The sequence below is a fragment of the Temnothorax longispinosus genome, chromosome 7 (genome assembly GCF_030848805.1).
Source record: "Temnothorax longispinosus isolate EJ_2023e chromosome 7, Tlon_JGU_v1, whole genome shotgun sequence".
Taxonomy (NCBI): Eukaryota; Metazoa; Arthropoda; class Insecta; order Hymenoptera; family Formicidae; genus Temnothorax; species Temnothorax longispinosus.
In genome coordinates, this window is record NC_092364.1 from 8,225,693 (window position 1) to 8,245,315 (window position 19,623).

At 33.4% G+C, this 19,623-nt stretch overlaps 1 protein-coding gene across 7 annotated transcripts in view; it reads right to left on the minus strand.

Moving 5' to 3' along the window:
* The window catches only part of LOC139816883 (venom dipeptidyl peptidase 4), a 509,974-nt gene that overhangs the window by 443,744 nt on the left and 46,607 nt on the right, over positions 1 to 19,623 (minus strand). Inside the window, exon 1 of one of the 7 annotated variants that reach the window (XM_071784695.1) lies at positions 6,527 to 6,679. The exons of the other annotated variants lie outside the window; for them this stretch is intronic. Within the exon in view, the coding sequence (XP_071640796.1) occupies positions 6,527 to 6,583 (57 nt within the window). The 5' untranslated portion in view covers positions 6,584 to 6,679. Of the gene's footprint in view, positions 1 to 6,526; positions 6,680 to 19,623 lie in introns of those variants that run through there. 7 annotated transcript variants of the gene reach the window in all.

Here is a 19,623-nt window from a genome sequence, read left to right on the forward strand (position 1 = left end):
AAAGAGTAATAAAGTTTCGAATTGGATATATGATATAATATTGCCCGCTGCTATTCGCGAATGTCTTTCGTTCAACAAATGTCGCGATCATGCCATGGTTGGCTATGTATACGAGGTACGTATGTAGGAGGTATATACGGAAACCCCCCTAAAAAACTGTACCTCCTAAAACTGTACCTCCTATGACACGTTCGTGCACGCGTCCGCGTCGAGTGCTTCGCGAATGTCTTTTGTACGAGGTACATATGTAGGAGGTACACATTTGTACGAGGTACATATGTACGTACGAGGTACGTATGTACGGGGTACATACGGGAAGCCCCCTAAAAAACTGTACCTCCTAAAACTGTATCTCCTAAAAAATTGTACCGTGAATTTATAAATGCGGTACCTCCAATCGGTACCTCCTCCTTTACAGTACCTCGTGTATTCCGTACCTCGTGCTACTGTACCGGGAAAAGTATCTCCTAACAGCATGTAACTCCAAATGTCATTTCCATTTAGAAATTAGTACCTCGAATTTGGAGATACTACGCGGTACATGCTTAAGAGTGTATACACGTACATATTTTTTGCATAATTTCCAACCGTTGAATACATGAGGCATAAATGAAAGATTAATCTTTTATATCTTAATAAAAATAATTTCTTGCGAAAAAAATTTTGCATGCGTCTCTACTACAGTTTAAACAATATATTATTACAAAAATTACTACGTCAATTAATAAGATTAGCGTATACTGGATTCATTTTTCATCCGTCCGACGTACGTGTATTAATATTAATGCGTCACTCGTAAGCAATTTAAATCGTGTCGATGATTCTCCGGGGATTGCTAATAATAAAATCAGGATCGTAACAGTGCATCGCAATATCGTACTCATTTATCTCTCTTTCTTCCAGCACGACTTAAATAGGATGAAATTAAGATAAGACGTCATCTATGCTGACACGAGTCCATTAATATCTAATCTGGAAGCTAACGATATTTATAAACATGCCTCATTACTAATGCATAATTACAAAAATGTCTTGTTACAAATATAAAGAAACTAGTTGAAACATATTGCGGCGAAACTTCCGAAAACGTCCATGCTCAGATTTAGGTGAAACTTTGTGAATAGGTTCCTTTTAGATTAAAAACACATATATTAAAAAGATTTTTTGCGACTCCAAAGTTTAGCAACTTTTTTAACATTTTAACTTGCTGCGTGCATACATTTTCCACGCGAAACAAACCAAAACAGCTCTCAAGTAATGTAAACAATCATAAAGTCATACCCGTCAAAGTCATAACATAAACATCATTGGCGAAACTTCAGAAAATCAGAAACGTTATAAACTACGATGCATAGTTTTCGAGATATCAATTTTTATATAACTTGAACTTTTCATGCATGCGTGGAAAGTTAATTAATATAAATTTTTAAATAATACTTCAATTGTGTGTGTGTGTGTATAAACAGTACACACGTAAGCGAGAGAGGGGCTACCGCACACTCTCAGAAAATAATTCTGGATACAATATGGCAGGATTCGGGGAGCGCGCTATTAGCGCTATTTGCTTGTTCTATCCTTATTTTACACTTGATGAGCGATAAAGACAGAATGATGCAATAGCGCTAATAGCGCGCTCCTCGAATGCAGCCTAAATACTATTAAGATCGAAATAGGGCCAATCATATTTTAATTTTAAATAAAGGAATTCTTAAATCTAGACTTCTAGAAAGAAGAATATTTTAATCTTAAATAGAGGAATTCTTAAATCTAGAATAAAATAATCTTGATGCTATCCTTTTAATTTTCTCAGAATTATTCTAGAATTCCTTTATTTAAGATTAAAATATTCTTCTTTCAATACTAAATATGATTGGCCCTATTTCGATCCTAATAGTATTGTATCTAGGATTTTTTTTTTTGAGAACTTCCACCGAAAGCAGAAGGAGGTGGGGGTGAACCTCGGTTCGCGTGAAAAGTGTATGCGTGAAGGCAGTAGGTTCCGCCTCCCTGCGGGGGGCTCCACTATTATTAAACTAGATACATAGTGTGCCTCCAAAGTACATGCGTGAGCTTTCCACGCATGGAAAGTCTTAAACTTATGTGGCACCTCGTTTCGCGTGGAAAATGTATACGCAGAAGCAGCAAATTAATATATTTGTAATTTGTGTATGACTTTATGGTTATTTACATTACTTGAGAGCTGTTTTGGTTTGTTTTGCGTGGAAAATGTATGCACGGAGGCAGCAAGTTAAAAATGTTAAAAAAGTTGCTAAACTTTGAAGTCGCAAAAAAATCCTTTTGGTATATGTGTTTTTTATCTAAAAGGAGCCTATATATATTCACAAAGTTTCACCTAAATCTGAGCATGGACGTTTTCGGAAATACAGCCAACCTAATTATCCAAAAACAAAATATATATTTATATACTTTAAACAATTCTAATGTAATATAACACGCAGTGACGTTTTTGTTAAAAAAATATATATATATATATTTTAAAAAATCCAATTTCAGGAATTAATTAAAAGAATCGATAATAAAAATGGGTTGCATATATCTGTAACTTCTGTCTCTCAGTAATTCACACGAAATTATAACAATCCGGTATGCGAACAGCAATTTAGACTGCAATTTGAGCCAAGCGCATTCGCGTGATCTGCCATATTACGGCATCCTCCGAACGCACAATTATATCCCGTACTTAATCTTAATTAATCGCGGGTATTAGGGTGTAGTGTGAGGTTAGATCTCGGTGCTGTTATGCAGTTCATCAATGAAATGTGCCATTCCGAACCGTTTGTTCGCGGAACGGAATGGACGCGGAACTTCGGGTCCGCATCCGGTCCTTTCCACGGTGACTCCGGAGCACTTTGCTAAATTAGAATAAACCGATGCCATCGACGTCTTTATTCGCAGTCACCTAAAACTGTCGACCCTCCTTCGCGCCAAGATATATCTTTATGACCGCGGCGTTAGAGACTTATTCTGTAGTAAATGGCATTGGTTGAACTTTGATCGTAATATATGGTGAATGCTGCATCGCATTGATATATCGTCGAACGACTTATTCATACGTGATTCAGACGAGAATAAATGTCGCATAGAACGATTGAATAATACAGATCAGAAATGCTACTATCATTAATATCCTAAATCCTAAGTATTATTATAAATTTAAGAAAAACGAGATATTTTTGTAATTTGATTTTAATTATTCGCACATAATTCGCGATATAATTTACCTAAATTAATATTATCGAATCCGTGTATGCCCAAAAATCTGTTAATTTCTACAGGGAGGAGAAAAGACAAAAAGAGAGAGAAGAGACAGAGAGAGAGAAATTCACCGCGATGCAACATCACAATTATCAAATCAAAATGATATGTATAATGATTAACATGTAAGCAAAAAGTATGTTTCAAAATATGTACATAATTAATTATTTTTCTAAAAATTTCATAATTAAAGTAATTACACGTCAAATCATTCATCTTTATAATACTTCTGCGTCTTTCATTAGTTGCGTAAAACTCCAAATGACTTTGGCGTAAACCATTAGAACTCCAAATGACTTTTGGAAAACGAGGCGACGATTATTAACGCAATAATCCCAAATATTTGTGTGTGCCGCTACGTATCTCCACGTGCGTTCCTATATATCTATATTGCTAATGGATTAAGCGAAATATATGGCAGTGAAACAGACGCTATTGCCGGCGCGTAGGTAGCGCGATAGTTCTCATGGGCGAATTGCTCGGATGCTTCGAGTTCCTGCAAGGCGGGGCCGATACGTGGAATTCGGTTACAGCGATGCCTTAATGGCGTAGTAGGGCTTTAGTCCGAGTGTATTCTAATATGCACATATAAGTGGTTAACGCATTTGCCCGAACTCCAAGTTGAATTTGATTCACGAAAGGTCCGCGCGCGCGAATTGATCGCCCCCCCCCCCCGGCATTTCTCCACGCTCTCGCATAATGGAGATTCCATCCCCGAGATATTTCCCCGCCGATAGCATTTACCTACTTGCTCGCCTTGCCGTGTGCAATAAAAAGCATCAAAGGAAAAGCGCGGAAGATTAATTTGCTTTACCGGTACGTACACGCGCCGCGAATGGAAATGCTCGTAAAAGTAGCGACCGGAAATGTTTCAGCGATGTTACGACCGCGACGTCTCCTTCCGAATTGCAATCAGTTGATTCGATAGCTAATCAAGTTCAATTAGTGCTTGTAATAGAACTCGTGCGAATTCGTTTTATATCTATCGTACAATTAATACGAAAGGCTGCTTGGATAATTTCAAAATTTAACCCTTTGTTGCACAAATTTTTCTGTTGAATATATTTTACTAAATTTTGATATATAATTATATTAAATATGGTTTTTTCGGATTACTAATTGCTAATCTGAAATCGAAATGTAATAAATTAAAATAGCGAATTCAATAAAAAAATTAATTATGGCTTATTTACGTATAAAATTTTATATATACGTAAGTTTTTTAGACTTCTTTAAATCTGCAGTCAAAATTTAAAACTACAAAATGCCGGATCCAATATCAAAGAAATTTTTGCTACTTTTTAACAAAAAAGTAATATAAATAAAATATAAATATAAAAATACCGCAAATATAAGTTAATTATAAATAATTATTCAAAATTACTACAAGAGAATCTTGCGAAGTGTCAAATTCTTCTTGTAATAAAATTTTATTTTAGACGTAACAAATAAATTTAGAAATTATCAATGATAGAGAAAGCCAAAAAATAATTACATATTTATGTTGTTTATGTATACACATACAAGTCTTAAGAACATAACAAAACCAAATATGTTACGCAAATCAATTATAAAATACGTAAAAATGTAGAAAAACTGCGAAGAAATATATAGGTGTCAAATAAAGAAAGACACTATGCAATAAAGGGTTAAAAGCTGCAACACTTATTGTTAAGAAATATCTAAGCACACTTGTACACATATTCTTCTTTACATGCAATTAAATTATTTAAGTTTATAAAAATAATTACGCAAACAAGAATATACACAAAATAAAACAATAAAAAATGTGTATATACACCTTGAATTATTTTATATTAAATTGCATACACTTGGCCCTATTAAATAAAAAAGATATAATTTTTCTATACATATCATTTTCTTAAAAATTTGATTATAATCACGATTTAATTCAGTTATTTTATTTTCATATTTATTTGTTCATATTATCAGAGATGATTTAAAAACTCCAAAAGTATATCTGCATTTTGCAGAATAGTCTGCATTTGCAATTAGGAATGTTTGGTGTAAAACTCGGGGCAGATGGCGCCATGGCGTCTAGTCCTGTCATGGCGGCGTCACCAACACTAACTCAATATACATGTATGTATTGATGTATGCGTGAGCTTATCTGTGATACTTCGCGGCTAGTTCGATTCATCAAAAATGTCGAAATATCGAAATATCGAAATGTCGAAATATCGAAATATCGTGTAAACATTACAGATCTCACGGATGTGCTCACAGATACACCAACACATACATGTATATTGAGTTAATGTTGGTGACGCCGCCATGACAGGACTAGACGCCATGGCGCCATCTGCCCCGAGTTTTACACCAAACATTCCTAATTGCCTTCTCTAGATACTTACATTTAATATCGGAACAATGCAGCTCTTAATAAATCAAATTTATCTACGAGACACTTTGTTAACAGTTTGTAGATAACAAAAAATATGTATACGAGCCCATCAGAAATTATAACTGTTTATTGTTTATTTGATAATGACGAACTAATGCGCGTAAACGCGACGCGCATTGCGGGAACGAAAACTATGCTTTTAAGTAAGAACACTCGTTAACGAGCTCGTTAACGCGACGAAGGAGTCTAAACAAAGAGATAGAGCAAGCAGTTGAGAACATTGATAACGACATCTCGAATAAAAAGAAAAAGAGAGAACTCGCGGTTATTCTGTGCCAACGGAGCAAAAGTCGCGTGAACAGCGCGGAAAGTTTCAGCAAACTTATTAGTTAAATTAACATGCAGAGTGTACCTGATATTTCCCTGATATTATACTTCATCCTCATGCATTTAACATCAGGGAAGTCAACTTTTTATCAATAGATTATCGAAGAAACAATTTCGCGTTTAAACTGTGAAATAAAGCTTCTCACAACCTAAACGTTTACAATATAATTAAAAACAAAACTTATTGTTCGTTTAAATTTAAGTGGACTTTGCAAAACATTTTTTAGTTGAAATGTCCTCCGGATATGGATATCAAATTTAAGTTTAGAATGCAAAAATAAAACAACCCAGATAACATAATATGCAAAATCGGGACATTGAGTTATCTGAGAAGAAAAAACAAACATGTTTAGCAATATTTTTATTCCTCTGGTACGTGTCTCGTTGAAAGCAAGCTTATAAAAAATGGATGCTAATTGCGGATCGTGTGAATCAAAAACGTTACTTTACGCAATTACATTAAATTACCGGGCTCAAATAACAAAGAGATCTATTCACCGATTGATTCGCCGCCGTTGCCCCCTCGCCGACTGCTCCCAATGCCGTTTCATCCATGTCACCGAGTACCACGCTATCACTCACTCACGCGGATACTTGTTTCGATCGAGAAATTCGACACTCCCGTCCACGCACGCGGAATTCGCGACAAAAATTGCAAGTCTATATGCACAAATGCGACGTCAAGTATCGCGAGAGAGGCGTCTAAACAAGAAATAGCGTCCGCGTTTCACATACCTCCCGATAAATACATCGTTATAGTTCCTAACTTCAGGTAAATAAAGTTCGATACGCGTGAATGAGCAGCTCCGTTCACGTCACGGCAACTTCACTACCCTCGTGACGCGCGATACTCTCCCCAATCACGGAGCTGTTGTATATACAACGTCGAAAACCGTTTTGTTCTCGATTCATCCGAAAGTTCGCTCAACGTTCGGTCGCTTCTTGCACGATTTGGCACTTTCAACACTCGATCCGCGCGTACAGCTCGGCGAAAAACACGGAGCTACTCCTTCGAAATCCTTCGAAGTGCCGCGACGCGTGGAGACTGAGGCACCACGTCAATCAAAACAAAGTTCGCTGGCCATCGCAACCCCCACCACCGCGACCGAGTATCGCGACGATAGCGTGCTATTATTTTCCGAGTCATAATTTATTCAAACTCCGATTAAGACTATCGTAAGATATAGTGCAGGAATAAACGGCAGCAACTGCATCCCGTTCGAAAGGAGTATATACTAGGCGAATATATAATACTAGGCGAGACCGAGGCTAGTTGGTACATGGGGCAAGTTGGAACACGGCAATTATTGTACAAGTGACAAAATATTGCATAAAAAATATAGTATTTCCGCAAAAACATTGCGATAATATTTCAATTTAGTTATTTTAAGCTGAGCAGCGTATTTTCACAAACAGAAAATATTCTTAGTTTTGTATAACCATTGCAAAAATAAAATAAATCAGTGATGTATTAAATGATATATTTATAAATCTGGTCATTATATCATAATTATATCATTATATCATTATATCATTATATCATAATTTTCTGTGTCTTTAAAATCTTTATACTTTAAACGTAATAACTTCCAGTTATGTTAATGTCTTAAAACATTTTTTTGTTTAAACAATAATCAAAATATCTAAATATGGCAGGTCGGAACTGGTTGTGACGAGATAGGCTGTTACTGCTGTTCTATCTTATAATTTCGACCAACTCCGTCGATGTAACACATATAACCTCGGCATAACAACGGCAGATATATTAATCTTATGTAAGATTTCACCGTTAACGTCTCTTATTATGTATCAGAACCAGTCGCAATTCAGAACATCAGTTAAATTATATCTATATCATAATTTTGCACTCAACAATGTAAGTGTATATATATAACACATATTGTTACATGTTGTAATTTCTCTTTATTAAATATATTATACTTAAAAAACTGAATCTTTTTCACAACTTAATCTAGTACTGTAACAACTTACGTTACAAGCCCCGTATATAGGGCTGGTTGTTACAAATGTTGTCGCCTTATAATTGTTATTGGTGCAACAAAATTAATTATACTATTTAGTTAAAAAAAATAATTTTTGTGTTGTATAAGCATGCGGCTATTGAAAAATTCTTTTACGGCTTGTATTCCATTTATTAGTTACGTGTAAAAAAATTTTTTTTAAAAGTGTACCAACTAGTCCCGGTATCCCCTATCTAACATCATCTCGTAACTTAATTTAATCTAAAAAATCTATTCGATGTGTAGCCGATGCTCGATTGCTTGCTGTTCGATTCGGCACTTCTATTCGCGCGCCGAGGTTCGTCGAAAAATACAGCGATTACGCCAAGACCTCTCGAGCTGCAGTGACGCGTTGCGAATGACAGTGACAATGTGATGCGACAGTCGAAACAAAAACTGCTAAAGCCTACCATAGACATAGGAATATCTGAACCGAGTATATCTCCGCGGGGTTGATACTTGAGAGGAAAAGAGAATCTTGATTAATCAAAATGCCAGTGACGGTTCATTATACAGATATAGCTTACTTTATAAATATATTTTCACTTTTCCACTATTTTTAATTACGGAATACGTAATCTTAAATCGCAAAAATGCCTTGATTAAAATTATGTAAAAAAAGAATGTTAAAATAGATATATCGCGTACGTAAAATCTGATCAATCAAAATGACCCCATTGAATTTTCTCGAGCATCCCTCAAGTTTCTTTCTAAGAAGTATTACGCTCCTTTCAATATTCTTACGTCCATGAGCCTACCCTACCCCCTCTATCAGCCGAGTGTCATGCCAAATGATATAGCGCGCTAATAATTCTTAAATCATAATTTTAAATTGCTTTTTTTTTCAATTATATTTTTTGTAAGATATAAATAAATGTGTTTACGTGGACAACTTCAACGCGCTCGCGACGCGAGATATTTCATTCCCATCGCAAACCCGAACAATACCTATGTATATAGAATGAGCAGCCAAGCCCTATATCTTAATTAATTCAAAAATTCATTCAGTATTTCCAACACTCGATTGCCTGTCGTACGATTTGGCACGATAAATACTTGTCTATTCTATCTATTATATACAAACGCTATCTTATTGTAAAATATTTTTATTTTAATGTACGTTACAAGAATTTTCATGACATTTTTCTCACTTTTGACGTCATCAATCCAAGAGAGTTGCAGTGAGCGAACAAAAGCTTTAAGCGGAACTTTTTTATGTATAAACCTTTTTGATGGAATTTGCATGCATTTAATACTTTATTGTGGTTTCTTATGTGACAATAAATTTTTTAACGTAATTTAAATTTTTCGACATCTATCATATCAACATATAATTCAATTTCAGAAATTCAGATTATTTGTTCATACGAATTGCAGAATCGAAAGATGATGTGAGCAACGGAGAACTGTAACATATCAACTGTTTATTATTAATTAACTTATTGTGATGCATCGCGCAAATAAAATACTTGACATTTACTTTATTACGTTAAATATCTCGTGTCCATTATGTGTGCGCGCATATTTTGCGAAGTCCAGTGTTTGTATTTTAGAGCACCATAATATTACATGGCTTTTCGCCGACTATAACCCTCCCACAAATACGACTTGGACGCAGTAGACGTCCAATACCCAAAGAATTTTGGAAACCTAATGGGGAAGTTAATTGTACCATTGCACTATAACAATAAGTTGTACAAAAAGTACCTTTTTAATCGTTTATTCTTTTACTTTCTACATATTTAGAATAAAGCTCAAAAGTATATTTGAGCATAAAAATAAAAAAAACAATGAAATGTGAGCTATAAAATTTAATTAAATTAAACCAGCCCCGCAGCGTATGACAGTTTGGTTTACTAAATTTATTTAATTCGGATATGTTTATGCACGAGGAATTACAGTCACTTTGACTAACCGACATTCTAATAAACAGAATACCTATATTGCCAAACAAAAGAAAGTGAAAGTTAAAAGCAATACTGTGCCTCTGTGCGGCCAGTACAGACATAAAGATCGGCAAGATTTCGATAACTCTGGCGCCTTAATTTGACGATGGTTTCTGGTAGTACTTTTAATGCTGAACAAAAAATTATATACGTCTTATATAGGGCTAACTGCTCTGGTTTTCGAGATATACAGTGTTAAAGTTAAAAATAAATAATATGAATTTTTAAATAATACTTCAATTGTGTGTGTATAAACAGTTCACACGTAAGCGAGGGAGGGGCTACCGCACTTCCCCCGAAAGCAGGGGGGAGGTGGGGGTAAACCTCGGTTCGCGTGAAAAGTGTATATATGCGTGAACTTTTCATGCGTGAAAAGTTAATATGAATTTTTAAATAATACTTTAATTGTGTGTGTATAAACAATACACACGTAAGCGAGGGAAGGGCTACCGCACTTCCCCCAAAAGCATGGGGAGGTGGGGATGAACCTCGGTTCGCGTGAAAGTTGAAAACACGAACCGTGACAATAATAAACCTTGTTTCGCCCTATATTCAAGTCAGAGAAGAGAGGGTAGACCTCGAAATATCTTACGTTCTTTACGTTTTTGTCTTGAGTGGAAAAGGTATGCGTGTTCTTGTGTACATTCTTTATACGTAAAGCATAACAGTATTTGTGCTTAGCATAGATATATTCAATTCGCAGTCACGGTACCTACATGTTTTCAACTTTTCACACGAACCTAAGTTCACCCCCACCCCCCTGCTTTCGGGGGAGATGCGGTAGCCCCTCCCTCGCTTACGTGTGTACTGTTTATACACACACAATTGAAGTATTATTTAAAAATTCATATTATTTATTTTTAACTTTAACACTGTATATCTCGAAAACCAGAGCAGTTAGCCCTGTAAGACCTATATAATTTTTTGTTCAGCATTAAAAGTACTACCAGAAAAACCATCGTCAAATTAAGGCGCCAGAGTTATCGGAATCTAACCTAAAAATCTATTACCGTAAGTTATTTGAAGAGATTACAACATGACTCTCCTAAGATGGATATTTTAAGACCTACTACAGATCTACACTCTTTTTCAAATCCAGGTATTTCAATTTATTTAATTAGCTACAGAAGCACAATATACAAAATTTTAAATTTATGTTCTTATTTTTTTCTTAAAGACAATAAAATAAGTATTATTTGCGGAATTCATAAAGATGTTCAAAAGACGAAATTGTTACATATATCATTAGCTCCATAGTAATTTATAGTTTTCAAAAGTAGATTCTGTCACAGTTTTTATTAACTGTCAACGCATTCTGTGAATATCTTTTTAAATATATATAAATATATATGATATACTGTATTCAGCTTAAAAGTCGGAAAATTTTTTAAATTTACAAATAATATCACACGCAATTACTATAATGCTTATTATTACAAAATATAATTTTCTGTCATGTACTTTTACTTATTACGTTTATATATCATTATTTATTTTTTAAATTCTATATTGTTCCTATTACTAGAATATGCACGTGTAGTCGATACTCATTTAGAATTGAATATGGACTTTAATCGAAATGTTCTTAAAGGAAAAGCGATTTTGACTATAGAGAGAAAACCTCCAATAAGGACTATAGTGAGTAAACGTTTCTTTTTTATATCGGTCAAAAATGTTGACTGGTAATATGTAATATTAAATAATTAAACTTTTTAGATATTTTTGGACTTACTATTTCACGTGTCACAAAAATTAATGGAACACGTTTAAAATATTATGTTGGAAAGAGACACGCTGATGGAAGTCCATTTTACATAGAGTTACCACAATTGCAAACTGTTGATACCACTTATAACTCTAACTTTGAGTAAATATAAGATATTTTTAGAGAAATACTATTACTAAAAATTATTAATGTAAAAATTGAATACACATAATTATACTTTTAGATGTAAAATTCAAATTAAATACGAAACAAGTCCAAACTCTTCTGCATTATATTGGTTAACACCTACGCAAACTGCTGATGGCTTGTATTCCTTTTTATTTTCGAACAAGGTAACCTTAGTTAAATAAAGATATTTTTTTATATAAACATATATTATATAAAAATCTGTATATTATATGAAATTCTTTCAGCTAATATACGCTAGAGCATGGTTTCCCTCCCAGGATACACCGTCTGTCAAATCTATACATATTCTGCTAAGGTAAAAATCTAAAATTAAATAGTTTTTGTATGCATTCCGCACTCATTTATTTACATGAAACAATGACATAAGCATTGATCATTATTGATATTATATTGATAAAAGTAGTATTTGTGAAAAAATGCACTGCAAATCCAAGTGTGTTATTTTAACTGAAGCTCTTCTTATACATTTCTTGCCGTTTTAAATCACGTCATTTAACACGGTTGAACGTTATATTCCCCTTTAATTTAATACGATTAAACGTGTTAATTTAACACACAACAAAACATGTAAAACGAGCTTCAGTCAAATATGTCATTTTTAGACGTTTATGCGTGTAGAAATAACACACTTGGATTTACAGTGTGTAATATATTTGTGAAAAAGAATTAAATATGTTTTTGAACATGAAAATGCCTATATTTTCTTATAAACTGTTTTAATTAAACTAAAGTCAAAAATAACTATTTAATTTTTATTTTATATTTTATTTTTTAGATTTCTGTACCAAAAAATTAGAGTTCTAATGTCCGCACTTTTGGAAAATACATTCAAGGGTCAGCAGCTAGACATATATGAATTCCGTCAAATGACACCGATATCATCTTATGCGGTGATTGCTATGGACTCACTAGAGAAAAAAAACTTATTTATAGGACCAATGTATTCGCCGAAAACAAATACATTGAAAAATGTTTCAAAACGTTTCGTTCACACATAATTGAGAGCATACTGCAGATTGCCGAAAATTTGTGTGGACCTTATGCTTGGGGTAAAATGCATGACAACTAAATTTTATATTAGTTTATTTGAATTTATATATACCTATAATAACTTTTACCTTTGTAAATAATTAATCTTCTCTTTTCTGTTTATTCATATTATTTTTTTGTTATTATATTTAAAATAATATCTTCAGGTAGATACGGTGTATGCATGCTTCCACCAAGTATCGCTCATTTCGAAATAGAATGTCCATGCGTAGCATTTATTTCACCGGCTCTACTTGGCGGAGATTCTACTTCTTTCACTTCACTTGCTCGTAACATCTCACAGAGCTGGGCAGGAAATTTAGTAACGTGTTCGAATTACGAGCATTTGTGGTTAAATACGAGTTTCAATATTTTTATTAGCAGGAAAATTGAAAACAAAATCATTACAGCTTTCTTCTTTCTAAAAAAAGGCATGTTAAGTCGATACTCGCATATCTCGAAGTTTTTTGTTGCCGCTTTTTTGCGATGCCAATTGGTTTTCTCGCTGCGCTTACTTCATTTGCAGCTGTCATCGTATATTTTGACAGTTGTGTGTATCAAGAAGTTAATAGTGTAATAGTAATTGCATAATGTTAAAGCCAAATAGCGCGCGCAAAGCGCGTCTGTGGTGTCTAGTATGTAAAAAATAGTATGAATATTATGTAGGGGAGAGTTGGCAATTACCGCACGGTTGACAATTCCGCACCATTGTTTATCTCAATAACTATTTGTATTACGCGCCTACAATGATGTTAATATCATAGAGTAACACGAAATACCCCACCCGCATGCGCCGTCAATGCGTTCCGGCCGTCCATGTAAACACAGTGCGCTCTGGAAGCTTTTCTGCTTGCTCGTTGCAATTTTGCTGGTAGTTTCGATAAGAGGTGAGTAACATAATATTTTCATTAAAGAAATAAATTTGACGGATTTGATAGGCTAAAACACTATAAAATTAGGTTGCAAAGTGATTTTAGAAACACGCGTTTCTTTCCTATATATCTTAATGTTGTAAAGTGAAATGATTGGGTTGATAATTTCGCGCCCAAGGTATAACACTCATAGGTATAACGATAACTGTGTGTTAAGAGTTACCAAGACTGTATAGTTTACAATGTAAGGTGCTTACAGAAAAGATCGTTGCTTAAAGTTTTGATTTGAATTTATAATGATCGTTATTTGTTAACGCATTTACTTATTTTTATATGTAGGTACTTAGGGTAGACCGGGGCACGTTGTCACACATTTGGTTCAATATGTTTTGTATTTTTTACATTCAATATTTAAGAGTACTTTGATATGCCAAAATTTCGAGTGAACCCTCAGCTTCAATTGGACAGTTTCGAATTTTGTGTGATTGTTACTCTACAGTTATTACATAACAATAAATAACGACAGGTCGCTTGTGACAACGTGCCCCGGTCACGGGGCACGTTGTCACATCAAATGTAATTGCATGCAAAATGTTATCCAAACTGTATTCAACGTAAATATCAATATATTATAGTGCGCTGCAGTGTAAAAAAGTAAAATCCTTCACAGAACCATTTATTTTATTTCAAAAAAGTACAAAAAGCACGAAGTTTTCGTCTTAATCTAAATACAAGAATTCCACTCGAATGCGCAACTTATTGATACATTTTTTTTTAATAATCATGTCGGTGATTAAACATAAAATATTTTTACTCGTTATCGTCATCCGAAGATTCGCAATAGATTCCCATCAAATTCGTGACAACGTGCCCCGAGGGGATTTTTTTACTTCAAACAGCCTCATGGCCGACACGTTTGAGATATTCATAAGGTTAGGTATTGCACGCGGTAGGTAAAAGTACATACTTTAAGATAATATAAAGGTCTATTCTGAAAAAACATAAGCTTCATGTCCAGTACGTTGAATATTAGACAATAAAATTTTATTTACGGTCGCAAAAAACTTTCAAGTTGATTTTACGTCAACACGGGTAGAGCAATCTCAACATTGTAAACACACCAAAGATGGGCATACACTAACACGTTTTGGGAATGACGGGTACTGCTCTCTGGTTATTAGTTTTTTAAATAAAGCCGATGTGACAACGTGCCCCGGTCTACCCTACTAGACGATATTAATGCATAAATATAAAAAAAACATTTTGTTATTGTGTTCTACTTTATGTCACTGGCTGAAGCCAGAGTAATTTTTATAGGTACAGTTTTATTAAACTGGGCACGATTTTATCAGACCTGGTCACGATATTATCAGACCAGTTTGATATATAATACCGCGTTTTCTCACTTTTTGAAAAATTATTAATATTTCAGTTTGTGTTTAACTTTCAAGATTATTGCTATGATATATGAATAGCCAAATAAATGACCTATCTAAAACTGCACAGTTTGTTTTTTTGAAGCATTTCTGAGCTTAGATAATACGCTTCGGTTCTTAGGGGCTCGGTAATTGCCAACTCTCCCCTATATAATATAAAGAGTGATCGAAAGAAAAAAAAGGAAGATACAATTTAAAAAAATAGATAAAGTTAATAAAAAAAATTAAAACAAAATTATAAAATTGTGCAAATTAGAAATTTGCACATAGCTTCCTCATAGAGGAAGCTTTAACTTCCGCAAATTTGGAGATATCGATCTATTTCTAATTTTATTATATTTTTCAGTCTTTTCTACCCCTATTTCATATATAATTCTTGTAAATTCGGTTAATTAGACTTAGCTTTATATGCGATCAAAATTATGGACCTTTTCTAATCAACTAAATCTTTAAAAAATTATATATGAAATAGGGGTAGAAAAGACTAAAAAATATAATAAAATTAGAAATAGATCGATATCTCCAAATTTGCAAAAGTTAAAGCATAAACAAACATTTCTGCAAAAATTCAAAATTTTATTAAAAAAGAACCCCTTGATTATTAGCAATTTTTATTAATTCTATTATATTCTTCAGTTTTTTCTACCCCTATTTCATATATAATTCGTTAAGATTTGGTTGATTACACACACACATACACACATACACACATACATACATACAGACATTTTTTTAAATTGCAATTTTTCGACGTTTTAGAACATTTTGAACACATTCAGAAAAACAAAAAAAAATTTTTTTACGAAAACAAAGCTTCCTCTATAAGGAAGCAAAAATGTTGGATAAAACTCAGAAAAAATTGAACAAAATTCTACATCTAAATTCATAATTATGTCGTTAACAATTAGGCTAATTTTCTGTTGTAAGTCATTATTAGTAACTGTAATGTAAAATAATTGATTTGTTATAAAGAAAACTTTTGAAAGCAACTGTAATATGAAATAATTATTCTATTTTAAAAAACACGTTAAAAAAATCTTAAATTGTTTATAGAACAAGTATGCGGTGGAAACAAATTCTATATCACACATTTGTTGTAGGACGATTTTGTTGGAATTTAAGAAGTTGTTTATTTTATTTGTAATTTGCAAATCTAACGATTGAAGGCAGCTCAGTTCACAATAATGCATGACGACAATTACTGTTGGATAATCAAGAGATGTGTAAATTTATAAAAATAAGAAGTATATCTTTTATATACCTACAAAATACCATGTAATTAATATGTATACAATATACCATGTAATTACCGTAGTAATAATGTAATTTATTGTATAAAACATAAATATATCAGCATAAAATTTATTTTCCTTATACAATAAACTATATACGTATTGTTTCAACTAAAATATCGGCTCTTGATAAGAAGATCGAATCGTAGATGTACGTAAGTGAATTCTCTGTACTACCTGCTTGATTAATCACATTAGCATAGCTCGTATTTTGTCTATTTGATGAATAATTATTACATAAAGTAAAAATAATTATTACCTCATATTCTGAATAAAATGTATATAGCTTATAATGTATATAGCTATAATATTAATATGTTCAGGTTTTCCCTAATATTTATAACTAATGCGTTAGGAATTATTGTGCACCTCGGGGCGAAAGCTTTTTCAGACTCGTGTGATTTGCCGCCCTCGCCTTCTTCACACTCGTCTGAAAAACGCTACTTTCGCCCCGTGGTGCACACGATATTTTTAACAATACCTTTACGGAAAGTTCGACTTCCATGCCTAGAGAGAGGCGAGAGTGGTCAATTTCAAGCCAGGGCTTACTTTCCTCCCTAGGGAGGAAAGTGGTTACTTTCCGCCCGCTATATGCCGCCCTGGCGTGAAATTGGCCGCTTTCGCCCCTCTCTACAGGCATGGAAGTCGAACTTTCCGTGGAGGTGTTGTGAAAATTAACTTTTTCTTCCTAATACTTAAGAGACAGCTATAACATTATTCGTTGCGTTTACTGATGAAATCATTGCAAAGTTCTGTTTACATTAAGCTTTTTCTTATTTTATATGTCTCTCCATAGTCCATATGCTTCCAATATTTATCAGAAACAAATACATTTTGTTGTAAACATTATATTGTATGTGATATTAGTATAGATGGTTGCAGCAACATTGCATTATGTCAAATAAATTACATTGCAAATTACTACAATGTTTCGTTGCAAATGTTTCTAAAAATATGCATGCTAATGCATATGCATTAATGGATATATGCATGCTAACATCACGCAGTCTTTCAATGAAATTATTTTGCAACATGTTTTCTTATGCTGTATGAGTCGAGACGACTATGATAAAATAAAAAATGCTGATTGTTATCGCAACTGAATATTGCGACGTAACATATTAATAATTTCAGAATCTTTATTTCAAATTTAATTAAATTTAAATATAATAAGATTAATATGAATAAATGGATTTTTATATGGTAGCAAGTTCACTGCGCTTGTGACGTGAAATATTCTTTCTCGTTGTTAACTCGTATACCATGAGAGATCAAACGCCAAGCAAACCGTAATTAATTCGTTAACTTACCCGATATTTCGGCTCGATTGCTCGTCGCATGATTTAGCGTTGTTGGTATTTGTTCGTCCACGGAATTCAGTGAAAAATGCGGAACAATATTTCCGAAACCTTTTGGAGTGGCAATCAAAGCAATGGATTAATGAACGGCGGCGTATCTTGACGAAAGTATGCCCAATATAACGCTAAATAATTTTTAACCTCAAATAAAATCCAATATACGAAAAACTCGATACGCGCATCAATATAACTTCGCCGCTAATAACTCGAGATCCACTCTTTCGCAAATTCATATCTTAACCCTATTCACTCCAACCCGCCCTTTCGTGTCCCACAAGTTTCTAACACTCGTAAAAAGGCGGAGTTTCTAACACTTTTAAAAAAATATTTAAATAAATGATTTCCAAATCTTCTTTACATTGATTTTTAGTCGAAGGTACAAAGATATTATAATAATTTTGGGGAATTTTTCAAAGCTATTAACATTTTGAAAAACATGTCTGGCTTGAAAGTGCATGGTTGGAGGATTAAAGGGGTGGAAAAAACGTTGGAGTGAATAGGGTTAATTAATATAAAAATATTTCACTCAATATTTCCGATGCTCGAGCACTCGTCACGTTGTTTGGCATGCCGGCCCACCCGTAAAATTCGGCGAGAAATTCAACGGAAATAGAAATTTCGATATCGATAATTATCTGAGTTATATATAATTATATATTATAGAAACATAAATTTTATCCTAATTTAACTTAATTGTAGGGGAGACCGGGGCTCGTTGGCACAAGAGGCAAGTTGGCAATGCGTTCCGTTTATGTAATAGGTATTTATAGCGAAAGAAATAATGGAAAAGTTATCACAAAATATCTCTTATGATATAGGTACTTTTCCCAAAATTTTATTTAAATCAAGCAAGTGTTACAATAGAAAAAGAGAAAACTCTAATTCAAGTAGTGGCAAGTAAATTTTCGAGCGTTTCAAAATATCGTATTAAATGCTCTTTAGCTTGAGAAGTAAATCAAAGTGACGTATTATTAGTTAAAAAAAAAGTTTCTATTACCTACTATACAACGTGTCATTTTTAGGAACAACAATAATTTATTATAAGAAAATGACTGAAATCAAACGTATGTAGAAATGAGGTATGTTGGCTCATATCAATTAAGGCATATGCTTAGCTTGACTTGTTGTTGCCGCGCGCGTGAGACCTGTGTGAGCATGTGATTTACTACCTACAATGCTGATAGAAGCTAGATATATATTTATATTAATATTTTTACATTGAAGAAAGCTATATCTAAAATAGTTTACAATTGTTCTTCTGCAACAGCATTTTACTATTCGATTATTACAAAATAACTTTAAAAGATACAATCTTTATCAAGAAGTACATATCTGTTACCCGTTTTGTGTTTCTATTACGTTTTCATTAATTTAATATGGACTTTTGTCGCATATAGCCAACTTACCCTATTATCGGGGCAAGTTGGCTACAATGCAGCATGTTCGTATTTCACTTATTACAAAAAAACTATACAGTATACAGGAGCGTTCCTGGCATGAAAATGTAAAGAAAAGTTCTCTCTATCATATTAGTACTGTTTAATCGTGAAAATTAGTTGTTTAAAAACTCAAATGCCGAAATTGTGAAAACGGTGCTAACCGGTCTCCCATATACCAACGACTCATTTTACGTGTAAAATCGATTACGTGTAAGAACGATTAATAAGATTAAAATATACGGCATCAATCAAGTCGCAGCAAATCGTCGAATTAGAATTTAAATATG